The sequence below is a fragment of the Panthera tigris genome, chromosome D1, assembly GCF_018350195.1.
Source record: "Panthera tigris isolate Pti1 chromosome D1, P.tigris_Pti1_mat1.1, whole genome shotgun sequence".
In the NCBI taxonomy this organism is placed as follows: domain Eukaryota; kingdom Metazoa; phylum Chordata; class Mammalia; order Carnivora; family Felidae; genus Panthera; species Panthera tigris.
Window position 1 is genome coordinate 26,841,727 of NC_056669.1, and position 16,264 is coordinate 26,857,990.

The following is a 16,264-nucleotide window of genomic DNA, read 5'->3' on the forward strand; positions in this document are numbered from 1 at the left end:
AGAGAGCAAACAAAAGACTGAAAGAGTTAATACAGCTTCCGAAGGCTCCCAGGGAATCATTTATACACTAGGAGAGTCTGGCTCAGTAGTTAGAATGTAACAATGATACTACATTAGACATGCTGACTAGTCCATTCCGTTTGATAAACTATTTTAACAAAATGCAAGTTTTTCTGTTTGCTTTTGAAACCAAAGAGCATGTGTCATAACACGGAACCAAATTACTTAAGCCGGAATGGTTTACATGCTGAAATGTTAATACATAAAACTGAATGAGGTTATTTAAACATTTTAGTACACTTTGTCTCACTGAAATCAAGAACTTAAAAAAAAAAAAACTGGCAATATAATTAAATATGCAACTAATTATGTGAAATAAAAATTAAGATTACTTGAAATTCAAATTAAGAAAAATTCATTTAAATATATTTATGGATGATAATCTCCATCTGTTTCTGTTTATAAAAACCTTTAAAAAACCCAATATTAATCTCTTTTTCGAGAATTATTACAAGCATTCTCATGCTAGATGTTTCCATTGTTAGAATGCACCCCTAAAAATGGAAAGAATGACTGCAGGAGATTGAACACCCAGTTTCATAGAAAGCATCTTTGCTCATTTCTAAAGTGTATCATACCTATTTGGTAGCATAAAAATGGAAAATAAATGCTTTTCTTGTATAAAATTCTTGGTTTTAAAAAGGCAATTTATCCTGCATCCTAAAATTTAAGCCCTTTAAATATCACAAAGTTACCCTCTTGGGCCTTATGAAAGACAGCTATACTTAAGTATTCTAAACTGGAATTTTTGTTTAGTTATACTGGTAATTTCTAATGGATGGGATAATGGAACTGGCTTTCATCTCTTTGCAATGTTTTCCATATATACTGGTAAAATTATCCATTCAATTATCCCTCTCTCAGATGAATTTTAAATAAACCTAAATAACACTATATACAATTACCCCTTGCAGCTTAGTTTAAGCTAAAAATCCTTAAATTGTGTATCAAGCAAAATGGAGAGCCTCAATGACAGAGAAAAAAGGCCTTTGTTTATATCATTTTATGTTAAATACTAATTAATTAGTTACCTGTATTGTTAAGATTTGGGGTACAGACAATAAACCAAGTATACATTTTCATAGTATATTCAAGTTTTTCATAAAACTTGGAAATCTGTGCAATTTGTAATTACCAATGAAAATCTAGTTTCCATTTGGGAAAGAATAGCCAGTGGTGGTAATCCTACATTCTGAGAACACAGAATACTTCAGAGCTGCCAAAATTGTGGGCTTTCTTAACACAGAGTTCTCAGGATAGGTAGGGGATATGCTAAAACACTTTCAATCATACAAATCCCCGAACAATTCTTACATGTTTATTTTCTTTAACCCTTACTTCTTTTTTTTTTTCCTTTACTTAGTTATAAAAAATAACTCTTAGAACTGAAGGCAACAATGATTCCTGGTCATTAATTTTACCTATTCTTTGTTTTGCCCATATAAAGATTCTAAAATTAACTCCGAGGTTTATCCATTGGCCGGCATAACATTTTTCAAGAGTATGCATGACGTTAAAAATAAAAATTCCTAACTTTTCCAGCTGAGACACAGCAGTACTGCTACTAGTATTACAGTCTGTTGCAAAAAGTAAATTCAATCCTGTTAGTAAAGAAGCATAAATGATGGAAGCCCAGTATAACCTGTGTATGTTGATCTTCCTGTAGGTAATATACCTATGTTTGGGAGCAGAGGGCGGGGAAACAGGTTCAAGACTGAGATAAGCAGTTGGAAACAAGTTAAAACTTGACAGAATTTGGAAAAAGAATGTTACCTGAAAAAAAATCTTCAATGAGTTTACTTTCCCTTCCTTTACATTTGTGGGAGGAAAATCAATCACAGAATTAGCCAATTAAAAAAAAAAGAAACAATAAAATCACTATAACTTAAAAAATTAATTTTATTATTAAGGTCTAGCACCCAAACAAAATTCAGATCTTGTGTTTTGAATAAGAAACTATTTAGTTTCTTTTTCTAATTTAATCAGGTGTTTTCATAATTATTAACCTGTGGGTATATACATAGAAAAAAGGTTATTCAAAAGTTCATTGTTCATGGACTCATGAATATTTAGGATCAAGGTCAGTGATGCTTTAATGGCACCAGATGCAAAGTATACTCCAGTCCAGAGTATGATATAAATTTCGACTATAAATCAGGAAGTTTCATTTTTTTTAGCAGCAAAAGAGGTGATATTAATTTAAGGTTTTTAAGTTTTCCTTTAGTCTTAGTTTTTTCCCCTAGATTTATGAGTCCTAGTTGATCAATTTAAAGCCTTTTCTCATCTGTTACATTATTGCTTACATTGTGTAAAAACTACACTAATCCTTTTAATAAACTTGTCAAAGTCTAAAAATATTTTCAAACAAAAACAATGTATCAGCGACACAGGGAACTTTGTAAACAATCTTAGTTGGGTTAAGAACATAGCCTTAACAGAGAATTCTTTTATTTTGTCCAAATCAGCACAATAAAAACATCCTCAACAATACATAAACCTATATATAAAATATAGAATATCTCCAATATTTTTCCTTTATATAATATCATGCCAGTATATGCAAGAGGGAGTACTGTTCATGGGGCAAGAGGGGAAAATGATTTAGGCAATGACCTAATTAGCCAGGCATTAACATTCAAAGACCAGGTAAACAACAATTTTAGTCAGAAAAGCAGTATTAAGAGTTCCTATGAAGTTGGGATTTATGTACTTCATTTTCCACTCCTGGTCATTTCATGCACAGCCCGGCTATTCTCAATCATGGTTCTCTGCCTTCTTTCACAGAAGAAAGATTATTTGGAGTGGTACTAAAGAAGTTCAGGGAATGCCTATCCCTACACCAAATTTCACCATGAAAAATAATAGAAATGACAAAGCTTAAAAAAAAAAAAAAAAGAATACATTGGATTTCAGAAGTATTTACCCTAATAATTTTTAAGAAAGCTTACCGTAAATATTTCCTAAACCAACAGGCTTTACAAAATATTGTACAATGTCCTGTGTATAGGAGTAAACATCTATTCAGGCTGTCAAATTCTGTTCAGTAATTTGTTTCCGGTGTACCCTTTCATCTCAGAAGGTCAACAATCATCTGAATTCTTCTTTACCTAATGATCTCATTAGCCTGCTTTTAACAATGGAAGAAACTGATACAGGCTTGAAGTCAACTGGTTCTCCTTAAGTCTCATAGTTTCAATTATGTTTCAACATCATGTTGTTGTGCACTTACAGAAGCAATCTCTCAGTCATGAAAAATAAAACATCAGTTGTGGGGCTTACAAAGTAAAAAGGGAAATTCTTTCCCAAACCCTTTTTTGTTTAAAAAATTAAATTTAAATGTACAAGACCAAGCACAGGCACTTTCCAAAAACCAAAAATGAAGCCAAACCATGAAATTACTCAATGGTTATAGAAGACAGCTCTGATTTGGGGGGGTCATCTCTGGTTGCCTCGGCACAAGCACTGGTCTTTGGCTGCTCTGGCATTTCTTCCTCTTTTTCTGCCAGCCCACCAAGAGACCCCAAGGGGAAAGTGCTTTCACAATTCTGGGTCGAGGAGACCTGTGAAATTACAGGCATTTGAACAGAGGAGTTGCTTTCAAAACTGTGTTCTCCAAGATCATATTGAACAAGGGTCTCTTCTTGCTCCTGGTTTAAGTAGTCCGGTACTAGGAAATCACTAGATAAGAGGCAAAGGATGAAAGAGGGAGTTAATTTTCAAGCCAGTAATAAATTAGCCACAATAAAAAGACCTGATTTGTAAAACAAGATTGGGATTTTTCATTTCTCTAGTTCTTGACTAATTATAACTCAGGATATTCAAATTTCTAAACTTTCCTAAATATGAACCCAAGCCATCCATCAGAACCAAAGTATATGAACTCTACTATCAATAGATAGGATTAATTATCACCTTCATTGCCACTTTAGACCCCTAAGCAGCCTTTCTTGTTCTATGTAGAAGAGTTTCTGTATACAGATACAATTAGCATGCTCACTTAAGCAAGTATCATTTGAATAACTTATGCTTAACTTTTCTTGGATTATATGCTAATTAAGAGGTATATAAACCTAACTTTTTATTACTTCCTGGATATAAGTTAGTTAAGAAACTAAGTCCTTATGCATAAATGACATTATACATAATGTACTATATAGAGAAATATAAAGAATAATTTATGTGTATTCTGCTATTAGATTTAGTATATGAAAACAATAAATTCCATTTGAAGTAGGATTTGAAAATGAATGCCATGAGATCAGTTATATATTAGTCCTAAGAAAGTATTAATACTGAAAATATTTAATATTATATTGATAGGATTAAACATTTAATTATTAAATATGGAGAGTAAAATATACCAAAATTTTAACAACAGTGGATATTACTCCTGAGTGGTGAGATCAGAAAGTATTTTAATTTCTTATATTTTATACTTTCGTACATTTACTAAGTTTTCTACTGTAACATTTTTTGTAGTTAAAACAAACATAAAATATCTCTTAGATGCTTTAATTAAATCTTTATTGCTGGACTTAAAAAGTTCATTCTACTAGGAATGTTAATAACTGATACATTTAAGAAGGTGGTTTTATAATCTGTCCAGTATTAATAAAAAAATTAAAATATGTTCATTTGCAAAACAATTTAAAATGTCCTATGTTTTATTTTTTAAGAAGTCTTCAGGTGTTAGACAGGAAGAACAGAGGACAGAAGGTTCTGTACAGGGAAGATACAGGCAATAGAAGTGGTTAACTATGACACTATCTTAGTTCTGGACAAACAGTGTTTGATATGATATGTGTAATTTAGGTTTCGTGAGATGACAACCAGACACTCAGACATGAGTAAACAACATGAATGTCAGGTCTGAAGAGGAAAAAAATCTGCAGGAATAGTTTGGAATTTATTGAAAAATAAGATTTAAGAAGTAAAGATGGTTTAAAATTTAAGTTTAGGAAGATTTCATTTTATAAAAAATTAAGGATTCCTACAGATGTACATTTTTGATAAAGTATTAAAAAAAGACAACAGAGTTTTATATTTAGAGACCTCTGAAATGACCTTTAAAGCTTACATTTTATCGGTCTTTATGCTTCAGGCTTCTTCATTTGTAAAGAGACATGTTCAGTCATAATACTAGTTAGTGGTAGAGTCAGAACTAAAACCTGACTTCCTTAGATACTCTATAAATCAGAAAGGAATTCTATCATAAATTATTAGTGAAAAGCATGAGCTTTAAATTGAAAGAAAAAGGAAATTTAATTGAAAATAATCATATCCATTATAGTTGCTGTTGAAGTTCTTTTCTTTATTGGTAAATATATATCCCTTTATATAGAATTAAAAAAAAAAGAGAAGTGGTCAAAAGTTTTGACATCCGAAGAGTCTGACTTAATCCAATACCACTAAGAATCATCTAACACGGTAAATTTTCCAATAAGGTCTATATTACTTTAAGCTTAATTATTGAAAATACAAAAAACTAAAACCCAAGAAACAAAAAAGACAAAGCAAGAGGTAAGTAGTCTACTTCTGCAGGGAAAAATTTCCAATACCAACTAGAAAAATATTTATAATTGTATATACCTAGAAGATCCAGCAAAATTGTATCAGATCAGGAGATGAGAGTATGGACAGTGGAAATTTAAAAGGAACGTGACTGAGTAGCCAGCAACCTGATAAGCATAGCAGGCCGCCCCGACAGCAGGGAAAGAGAGTTTAGTAAGCGGTTTTCCTGGCTCGTTTTTGTTGTGCGCCTCACCTGCTCTGGAAGTAGTTTGCTAGCTCTGACGCTTCATGGTTCAGACTCCTCAGGTGCACGATTAAATTTCCAGAGTTGGTGAACATGGCGCCACATGTTTTGCACTCGTAAATCCGAGGCTTGCGGATAATGTGCCGGGAAACCCTCATGTGGTGTTTATATTCCCCGAAGGAAGTGAAAGTGGCACTACATATCTGGCACCGGAAACAGCGTTTACCTTCATGCTTTAGGCGATGCATCTTTAGCGAGTAAGCCCTGGTGAACTTTTTCCCACAGCGGTCACACTGAAATGGTTTAATTCCTACAAAATAAGGCAGAACAAAGTATTATCTAAAAACAAAGTAAAGTGAAAGGTCACAAACCTCACAAATTTCTGAGCTACAATTTTGTAGCAATAGGCAATTTAAAAAGGCAAAAATCACCAGCAAAAATGGATTCCAATTCAACATCTCAGAAAAGGTACAGAACATTTGAAAAGTCACTAGGGCTTTTTAAAAAAAAAAAAAAAAAAAAAAGGCATTAGAAGGAGAGGTGAACTAGTTTATACTCAAGTTGATTTCTGAAAATTCTTCTAAATCATCTATTTTACAGACTTCAAAACATAACCACAATATTTAAACAGAATCAAACCCCCATAAAACATCATTTCATTAAAGTAGTAAAGTTTATATTGAAAAGATGTGAAAATGTACCTACTCTTCATTACCTGAGAAATGAGAAGAAACATCTCTGAACATAATAATGCTAGAACTATCATTTGGTGAATTGGATTTATGGGCATATTATGTAAAGTGATAGAAAAAATATGTAGAAACTAATATGTGAATTATGAAGTATATTAATTATCTCTTCAATTATCATAGTTTTAGCAAAAAAAAAAAAAAATTAAAAACCTTCAAAATACAATCTGTTGATTTAAGTCATAGGGAACTGATATTAGCTCAGGGACTATTAGACCTATCTACAGAAGAGGAAAGCAAGATGACAACACAGCTGAAAACAGGAGCAAAGATTTCCTATACTCATCAGAGGTATACCCACAAGAATTTTGTTGCCTTTTTGTGATCACTGAACTTAAATTTCAAATGTTTTACATGTAATTTATTTAAAATCTTTTATCCTAAAAAATGCTGCAAAGCTGATTAGTCAGGGCACAGAGAAATTTAGGATAGCAGAATTAAAATTAAATTTTAAATAATTAAATGTAAATTTCTAAAAACACTTCTTATTTGGAAATAATTCCATTCATAAAGAGTAGTTACAAGAATAGTACAAAGAACAGCAATAAATACCCTTTTAATTCCATTTGCTCTACCATCTGTACCTGTGCTTCTCTATCACACATATATACACACACCTAATATACCCAGTGCCTTTCATTTATGTCTGCACATATACCCCACCGAGTTTTAATCTGAATACTTATGCCTGTGGCAAATGTATTAAACAAATAGCTTTCTGACACTGTACCATTTTACCAACAGACTTAGGCTTATCTGATTTCTCAGAGACATATTTCTTAAACTCAAAAACATCTGTTTTCTATTTTTAACTGAGATTCCAAATGTAATGTTTCAAGTACTCATTTATGCAACAGTAGGGAAGACGACATTACCTGAGTGGATGAGCATGTGCTGTTTTAGGTTCTGAATACGGGTGAATCGTACCCCACAAGTTGGACACTGAAAAGGTCTATCTGGACCGTTTGGACTTGGTCGTTCCGTACTGCTGGTAGAAGGAGCTATGTAGAGTTGGTAGGGATACTGAACATTTTCCAATCTAAAAAAAGACCAAAGGAGGGAGGAAGATTCTGATTTTTAAGTTGAATAAACATTCCTGCACAACTTTAATGAACAAAAGAAAAAAATGACTTTTTGAGAGTTTAACTGTTAAAAGTTCCATTTATAGCAATATGAAAAACAATGTTGAATTGTCCAGAATGTCCAACATCCTAAGGACATACTATCACAGAATGTATCATAAATGGTTTTACCTTAGAAATTCTTAATCTCTTTAATCTTTTCCTTCCTACTACTGCTTTAATTTAGGCCCTCATCAACACAAGGTTGAATTAATAACTCCCTCTCTTTAGCCCCCAACCCCTCCAATACATCCTTCTGTTTTACAGTGATCTCTCTGATTAAATCAACACCCATTTTAAAATCCTGCAATGGCTGTTACCTTCAGAATAAAGTCTGAACACCTCTGCAAGGCATACAAACCTCCTCATGTTCTGGGTTGTGTACTTTTCCAGCCTCATTTCTTCTCATATTCCCCAAACATACCATATACCAAGCAGTTCCTAATAGTTCTCTCTCAATGTTGTCCTTTTGTTCATTTAACTGATGATGATGCTCTTTAGAGATGGGTATGACTGGATAAGCGAGGTTTAGAAGGGGAGTTAGAGGTCTTGGCCATGTTAAGTCTGAAATGCCCTTATATATCTATGTGGAGATAGATACGAAGCAGAGAGGGACAACTCTAAGATAATGACCTGGGATTTATGGGCAAAGAGATGAGGATTTGGCAAACTTTTTCTGTAGTAGGGCAAACAGTAAATATTTTTCACTTTGCACACCACATGATCTCTGTTTCAACTATTCAACTCTGCTATCCAGACAATACGTAAACAAATGAGCACGGCTATATTGGAACACCTGATTTACAAATAAAGGTGGTAAATTGGAATTGGCCCACAGTTCACAGTTCACCAACCCTTAGATACTATTTAAAATACTACTTGGGGTGCCTGGGTGACTCAGTTGGTTGGGTGTCCAACTTCGGCTCAGGTCATGATCTCATGGTTTGTGGGTTTGAGCCCCATGTCAGGCTCTGTACTGACAACTCAAGAGCCTGGAGCCTGCTTTAGATTCTGTGTCTGATGCTCTGTCTGCCCCTCCCCCACTTGTGCTCTGTCTCTCAAAAAAAATAAATGTAAAAAAAAATTTAAAAAACTACTTAAAAGTGATCATTATTTAGATAGATACTAGATATAGATACTATTTAAAAATGATGGGCCTGAGCAGTTTTAAAATGCCGAATAAACCTTGTATAGGTGGTCTACTTTATGACGTAATAATGCTACCTCTTTACTCTGAAAGAGAAAATGAGGTACCCAATAAACTACTTATGTAATTCCAAGTTAAAATGTTTGAATTTACAGTTGCAAGTATATCCCCCCCCCTTTTAAAGTTTATTTTATTTTTGAGAGACAGAGAGAGAAAGAGAGAGACCAAGAAAGAGCATGTGCAAGGGGGTGGGGGAGGTGGAGAGGGAGGGAGAGAATCCCAAGCAGGTTCCATGCTCAACATGGAGGCAGACTTGGAGCTTGATCCCATGACTGTGAGGTCATGACCTCAGCTTGTATGACACTTAACCAACTGAGCCAACCAGGTGCCTCGCAAGTACACCCCTTTATAGAAAATGACAGACTATGTTGGTACTAACCGATCATCATCATCTGCATGAGCATTAGTGCTAGAAGTGTTTTGAAGCGTAGGTAACCCTTCAGTGACACCTTCATCTACCGAACCTGTGAATAAAAGGAAAAAAAAAGGGATAGCAGTCAATACTTTGGTATATATAAGCCAAGCTATTAACTGCAATCTGTATCTCCAAGCCCATAAAACAAAGAATATAAAGAAATCTTTAAAAAGAAACTGTATGTAAGACAACAGTCTTATATTACTATTTAAATTCTTTTAGGAGTGTTTCTTTGATAGAAATTTCAGAAACAAGCAGACAAATTCAAATGTAAACAAAAATTCACATAAAATTAAATAATCTTATAACAATCATTTAAGGAAGTACTATTTTTATTTTTGAAAACTTTATTGTGACATAGGACTTATTGTACATAGAAATTTTATGTAGAATTAAAAAGATAGCTATAAAGTGAATGCCTCCTTGCGCAACCTCCACACAAGTTCCACTAATACAATGCCAGCATCCTAGAAGTCCCCATTTACCCCTCCCTAATCACAAACCCTTCCAAGAGGTAACCACTCTCCTGTCTTTTTTTTTTTTTTTTTAATCATTATTTCATTCCCTTTTTCCTTGTCCCTCTTCCTTTTAAAAGTAATTTTATCTCCAACACATGTACCTATAAACTAGAGGTTGGTTCTTGCTGGAACACAGCCACGAACCATCTAGGGCTGCTTTTACACCACAGTGGCAGAGTGGAATAACTGCAGTTATGACAGAGGCCATGTGGCAGCTAAGTCTAAAATATTTACTATCATGCCCTTTAAGGGTAATTGGCAAACCCTCACCATCAACATACAGTTTAGTGTTACTGCCTGCAAGCTTTATATAAATTGAGTTACACTATATGTATTCTTATCTCCTCTTTCCTTCAGTATTATGAAGTTTAAACAGTTTGTAACATTCATAATCTATCCATTTCACTCTTAATGATGGACAGTGCCAGGCTATTATGAACAATGCTGCTGTGGGTATTCTTGTACAAGTAACTTAATACACAATACATACATGCATGCCTTTTCTAGGATACCTATACTTAGGAATGAAATTGTTAGATCATAGGCTACGTTTATCTGACTTCATTAGAAAGTGCTAAACTCTTTTCCAAAGTGATAGTACTAAATTTACATCACTATTTCCAGTGTATGAGAGTTAGGTCATTCTATACCTCATCAACACATGGTACTGTCAGATTTTTAAAATTTTGCTAATTTGGTGGGTGTGTAGCAATATTTCATTTGTGGTTTGAGTTTTATTTCCCTTACTACCAATGAGGTTGAGCACTTTTTCATATATATACTGAACCCCGTAGTGGGTGAAATGCCTGTTTGAGGCTTGTTATTCAGTTGTTTGCTTTTTACTATGAGTTTTTTTTTCCTTCGTATTTCAGTAATACAGGTTACAAATATTTTTGCCTCTACCGTGGCTTATCTTTTTACTCTTCTGATGACCAAACATTTAAATTTTATTTTTATTATTTTTTAAAAATAGGATTACTATGTATGTCAAGAGTTTTAACATTAAAAAATTTTTTAATGTTTTTATTTATTTTTGAGAGAGAGCGAGCATGAGCAGGGGAGGGGCAGAGAGAAAGGGAGACACAGAATCCAAAGCAGGCTCCAAGCTCTGAGCTGTCAGCACAGAGCCTGATGTGTGGCTTGAACTCGTGAACCATGAGCTCATGACCTGAGCCAAAGGTGGACGCTTAACTGACTGAGCCACCCAGGTGCCCCTAAAAATAGTATTTTCCTTTATGGCTCTGGCTTTTTGGTCTTATTTTTAAAAGTCCTGGGGCCCCTGGCTGGCTCAGTTGGTGGAGTGAGAAACTCTTCATCTCAGGGTTGTGAGTTTCAGTCCCATGTTGGGTATAGAGATTACTTAAAAATAAAACCTTAAAAGAATAAAAATAAAAATTCTTCCTTATTTCAAATTATCTTATGAAAAATTTTTGTTTTGCCTTTGACATTTAGGTCTTTTTAATTTTTTTTTTAAGTTTATTTATTTTGAGAGAAAGCAAGTGTGAGAGTGTGTGTGTGGGGGGGTGGGGGCAGAGAGCAAGAGAATCCAAAGCAGTTTCGGCACTATCCATGTAGATCTCACAGACTCGACCTCACAAACTGTAAGATCATAACCTGAGCCGAAATCAAGAGTTGGACACAACGGACTGAGTCACCCAGGTGCCCCTAGATCTTTTCTTTAATCCACTTGGAGCTGATTTCATAATCAACCACATTTATTGAAGTCTGTCTTTTCTTCTCTGCTCTGCAGTGCTCTAAGTGCTCTCATGCTCTGCAGTGCTCTAAGTGCTCTCATGCATGGGTCTGTTTCCAGGTTCTCTATTAGTCCCATCTGTTTGTCTCAACTTATATTAATGCCAATCTTTAGTTACTAGAGATTTTTAAATCTTGGTATCAGGTAGACCAGCAAGTCTTCTCATCTTGTTCATTTGCTTCCTGAATAACTTGGCTGTTCTTGGCCCTTTGCATTTCTCTATACATTTTAAAATGAGCTTGCTAAACATAAATGGTTAATAATCATTCTATTCCCCCCTCTCTATTAGTTTGGAAATTACATAATCCTTCCCCCTTTTTTACTGGTTACTTTAGAAATTAGACACATAATTATCAAAGTCTCAGTTAAACAAAACTTTTGAACATTAAGGATCTTAGGACAGTTTAAATCCAATTTCCACACAATCTTATTCTGCAACTTATGAATTATTGAGATTCAATAATAAGATTCAATAAATTATTGTTACTCTTTTATGCAAGCAGCATTTACCTACATTTGTCCATTCACTTCACTTCTTCCTTCACTCTTCATTTCTTCTAATATTAGACCTTCCATCTGTGTTCACTTTGTGTCTGCCTGAAGTCTGTCCTTAAGAATTTTCTTTTGTGAGGTTTTGCTGATGAATCCTGTTTCTGTTTCTTTGAAAATATCTATTATTTCAGTTTCATTGTCAAGAGCTATTTTTACTGTGTGTAGACATCTAGACCGGCCGTTATTTTCTTTTAGCACACTGAGGATATTATCTCACTGGTTTCTGATGCTATTAAAACGTCATACTTCTGAAGATAATGTCTTGTTTTGTCTTATTATTTTCTAAATTTTGTCTGTAATATGTCTAGGTTTGTATTTTTATTGTTCCTATTTGAGATTTGCTGGCCTCGAATCTATGGATTGATGTCTTTCATCAATTTTAGAAAATTCTCATTCTCTCTTCTCTTCTTAGGATGTCATCAAACCTCTGTTTGCATTTCCATAACCCTTATCCTCTTCTCCACTGTAGTTTCTACCATTGTCACTGTGAAGGTTAATTTTGTCTATCAACTTTACTGGGCTAAGGGATGCCTAGATAGCTGGTAAACCGTTATTCCTGGGTGTGTCTGTTAAGAACATTTCTGGAAAGACTAGCATTTGAATTGGTAGACTAAGTAAAGAAGATACTCCACCACGGTGGGGTATCATCCAATCTGTTGAAGCCAGAATAGAACAAAAAGTTAGAAGAGTAAATTTGCTCTCTCTCCTTGAGCTGGGGTATCCATTTTCTCCTGTTCTTGGACACCAGCACTTCCAGTTCATGGGCCTTTGGACTTGGGACTTATACCATCAACCCTCCAGTTCTCAGACTTTCAAGATTTGTATTGGAATGACACCACCGGCTTTCCAGGTCTAGCTGGCAGATGGTGGACTGTGGGACTAAGCCACCATAAATACGTGACTGAGTCCCTCCTAAGATATCTCCTTCTATATACCTATATACCTATTGGTTCTGTTTCTCTGGAGGACCCTAAAATACAATACAGTCTCTCTCTGGGTAGCATTCAGGTGATTTGTTTAAATTTATCTTCTGATTCATCAATTCTCTCTTCTGCAAAATCCAATCTGCTGCTAAAAGGTTGACAGAATTATTTTGGTTACTTTTTTCTCTTCTAGAAGTTCTATTTTATCCCCTCAAATGTGCTACAAGTTTTTTTATAGTATACTGTTGTCTGTAATTATTGTTCAAGCTTGTTTATTTCATTAAACCTAGTAAGCATATTTATTTTATATCTGTGCGTGAAAACTATGCCAATTTATTTCTGCTGCCTGTTTTTGTTTTCCTGTTGGTTATCTTTCTGCCGTGTTTCCTTGTGTGCCCTGGTTGTTTTTCACAGTGGTTACGGCCCTTGAAAAGGACTTGTAGAGGAATGATTTGCTTAGGTGAAGATGCATATACCCTGTTCCAGGGAAGCTTTGTTTGCTTCTTCTGCTAGGTTCCTGGAGGGCACTACTTAAACAAATTCAGTAAAATTCCCTGGCCTCCTGGTGCAAGGAATAATCTGGATCTAAATCTGCAAGAAGGCTGGTCACTGGCTACAACTTCTCAGGGATACGTTTTTTACCCCTTTTCCTTTCCATCTTCTAGTTTGCTCACTGCCAAGGCAGCTGTTTCTACAGTCAGTCCCCTGGAGACTGGAGGAAGGGGAACAGGTTTAGTTGTAGTGGGTAAGTCCTTTGGGGTCCCTACTTAGTGTAGAGAAACTTCTCTAAGACTTCACAACTTTAACATGCTCTGGGCCTTAACTTCTGTTTGCCTTGCTCTTTTAGTTGATGAACCAAAGCCAATTTGTGTTCTGACAAATGTCTTAGGAAACAACCAGTTTTAGTGCTCTGACATCCGCTTACCTCTCTGGGTTGTGCTCCCTCCATCCCAAATTTAACCTGGTAGGTCCCTAATTATCCTTTCAAATACTTTCAAGGTAACTTAAGAAAAAAAACAAAACCCACATTGCTGTTTTTAGTGGGAGGGGAGATCAAACAACCTAGCCTGTTCAAATCAGAGACTGAATTTGTCAATGTATTTATTGTATGCTGTTTCACCAAATGAAAAACCTGAGCTTGCTGAAGTTTTAAGAGCAAGCATGCTTTTGCTTGCAATATTTTAGTGAAAGCTAAACTGAACTAATTGTAACAGTTTGCATAATACAATATACATGTGGATATTTAATAAATATCATCTGTTAATAGAATGAAATTTCCTTCTGATGAAAACTTAGAATCCAGTACTTCAATTTTCCCCTTTGGAACACTTGAATTAGTTGGCATTACTAGGAAATGAATACATTTTCCACTTAAATAAAATTTTCCAAAAAAAAAAAAAATATAACCTAATCCCTTTTGAGGCATCCAAACTTACTTTAGTAAGGGATCTGTGCTAGAAAATTTGTGACAATTTGCCTTGACTTCTTAAAAAAAGAATACTAATATAATTTGTTTCTTGATGACTCATAGCAATCATCAAGAACACCAATTATTATACTATGTTCTAATACACTGATAAAATTTTTGAAAGGAGACAGGACTATGTGTATTTACATTCATCCCTAACTGTATCCATATTCTTCCTGCACACCTCCTCCTCACCCCTCAACCTCACCCTTACTGGTGTGTTTAGCATTTCTGCACATGCCTTTTTCTTTTTCTTTTCTTTTTTTTTTTTTTTTGAGAGAGAGAGAGAGAGAGCGCGCGCACACACACACACACAGGTGTGTGAGTGGTAAAGGGGCAGATAAGAGAGTCTCAAGCAGGTTTCATGCTCAGCCCCGACATGGGGCTCAATTCCACAACCCTGAGATAATGGCCTGAGCTGAAATCAAGAGTCAGAGGCTCAAATGACTGAACCACCCAGGCGCCCCAGTGCCTGCCTTGTCTTTTTCTCTTTCCCTTACTATCAAAGACGTTTACGCTTTTCCTTATGCCTACTTATCCAACTTATTCCAAATCCTTCTGATTTTTTTTTTTTTTAAGATTTATTTTTGAGAGAGCATGCATGCATAAGTGGGGGAGGGGCAGAGAGGGAGGGAGACAGGGGATACAAAGCAACAGCGCTGACAGCAGCAAGCCTGATGTGGGGCTCAAAACTCATGAACCCAGAGATCATGACCTGAGTGGAAGTCGACCACCCAGGTATCCCTTTTTGATTTGTTTTTAATACAGCTTAGGAGACCTGATATTGTTGATTCTGTTTAAGAAACGTTCACTTGTCAATATTTCCCCATTCTCACTTTTTCCTTAAAGAAAAGGGAACTAAACATTAACATTTCAATCTGTCCTAGGATAAAAACTGGAAAATTCCCAGTATTTGGACCTGATCACCATGGACACACACAGAAAAATCTACTTTATAGTAGTATTCCGCAGTTATTCAGAGTGCTGGCAATATTAAAGGTTACAGGCAAAGACCTGCAAAAAAAGACTGGAGGTTGTGACTAGGGCAAGTCAGGAAGACTGATCTGACATTTGCTCCTCACAATCAGATTACACTACTTCTAGGAGGTAGTGCAGTCTTGGTGAGGTGGAAATAAAACCCACTCTGCTCTGGACTGATTCTAGCATTGTCAAGAGTTTGCTTAAAATGCTGGTCAAAAAGAACTAAAATGCAGTATAAGATACATCTAGTAGATGTTTCCTCTTAAAACAGAGGACATTGTCCTCTTGCCCATGGTTATTAATACACTAAAAGATAAAAATAAAAACTACCACAAGTTAAATGAAGAGTTAAAGCACACTTTAAGAATTCTATCTATACTGTTGACACATAAATAGTGCTGTATCACTTATGTAACTATTGACAAAAATCTTTTTCCTGAGGTTAAAGTTTCTGCCAGTGATAACACAAGTAATCATATGAACTGGAATTTAATTGAATCAATTTAACAACAGAATATACGTGCAATATTACTTTCCTTGAAGTATGGTGATGTTTCATAAATTATGTTTTTAAAAATTATTCTATTTATTTATTTATTTATTTATTTATTTATTTATTTATGGTGAGTGGGGGAGGGGCAGAGAGAGAGAGAGAGAGAGAGAGAGAGAGAGAGAGAGAGAGAGACAGTCCCACTCTGAGCATGGAGCCTGATGCAAGGCTTGATCTCACAACTGTGAGATCATGACCTGAGCCAAAATCAA

At 35.0% G+C, this 16,264-nt stretch overlaps 1 protein-coding gene across 2 annotated transcripts in view; it reads right to left on the reverse strand.

Annotated features, from left to right (window-relative positions):
• Positions 1 to 2,491: 2,491 nt before the first annotated feature.
• The window catches only part of ZBTB44 (zinc finger and BTB domain containing 44), a 65,013-nt gene continuing 51,240 nt past the window's right edge, over positions 2,492 to 16,264 (reverse strand). Inside the window, exons 3-6 of one of the 2 annotated variants that reach the window (XM_042957407.1) lie at positions 9,272 to 9,356; positions 7,440 to 7,603; positions 5,825 to 6,125; positions 2,492 to 3,738 (exon numbers count right to left, since the gene is read on the reverse strand). In XM_042957407.1, the coding sequence (XP_042813341.1) occupies positions 3,456 to 3,738; positions 5,825 to 6,125; positions 7,440 to 7,603; positions 9,272 to 9,356 (833 nt within the window). In that variant the 3' untranslated portion in view covers positions 2,492 to 3,455. The remainder of the gene's footprint in view (positions 3,739 to 5,824; positions 6,126 to 7,439; positions 7,604 to 9,271; positions 9,357 to 16,264) is intronic. The other variant, XM_042957408.1, reaches the window with a different exon arrangement.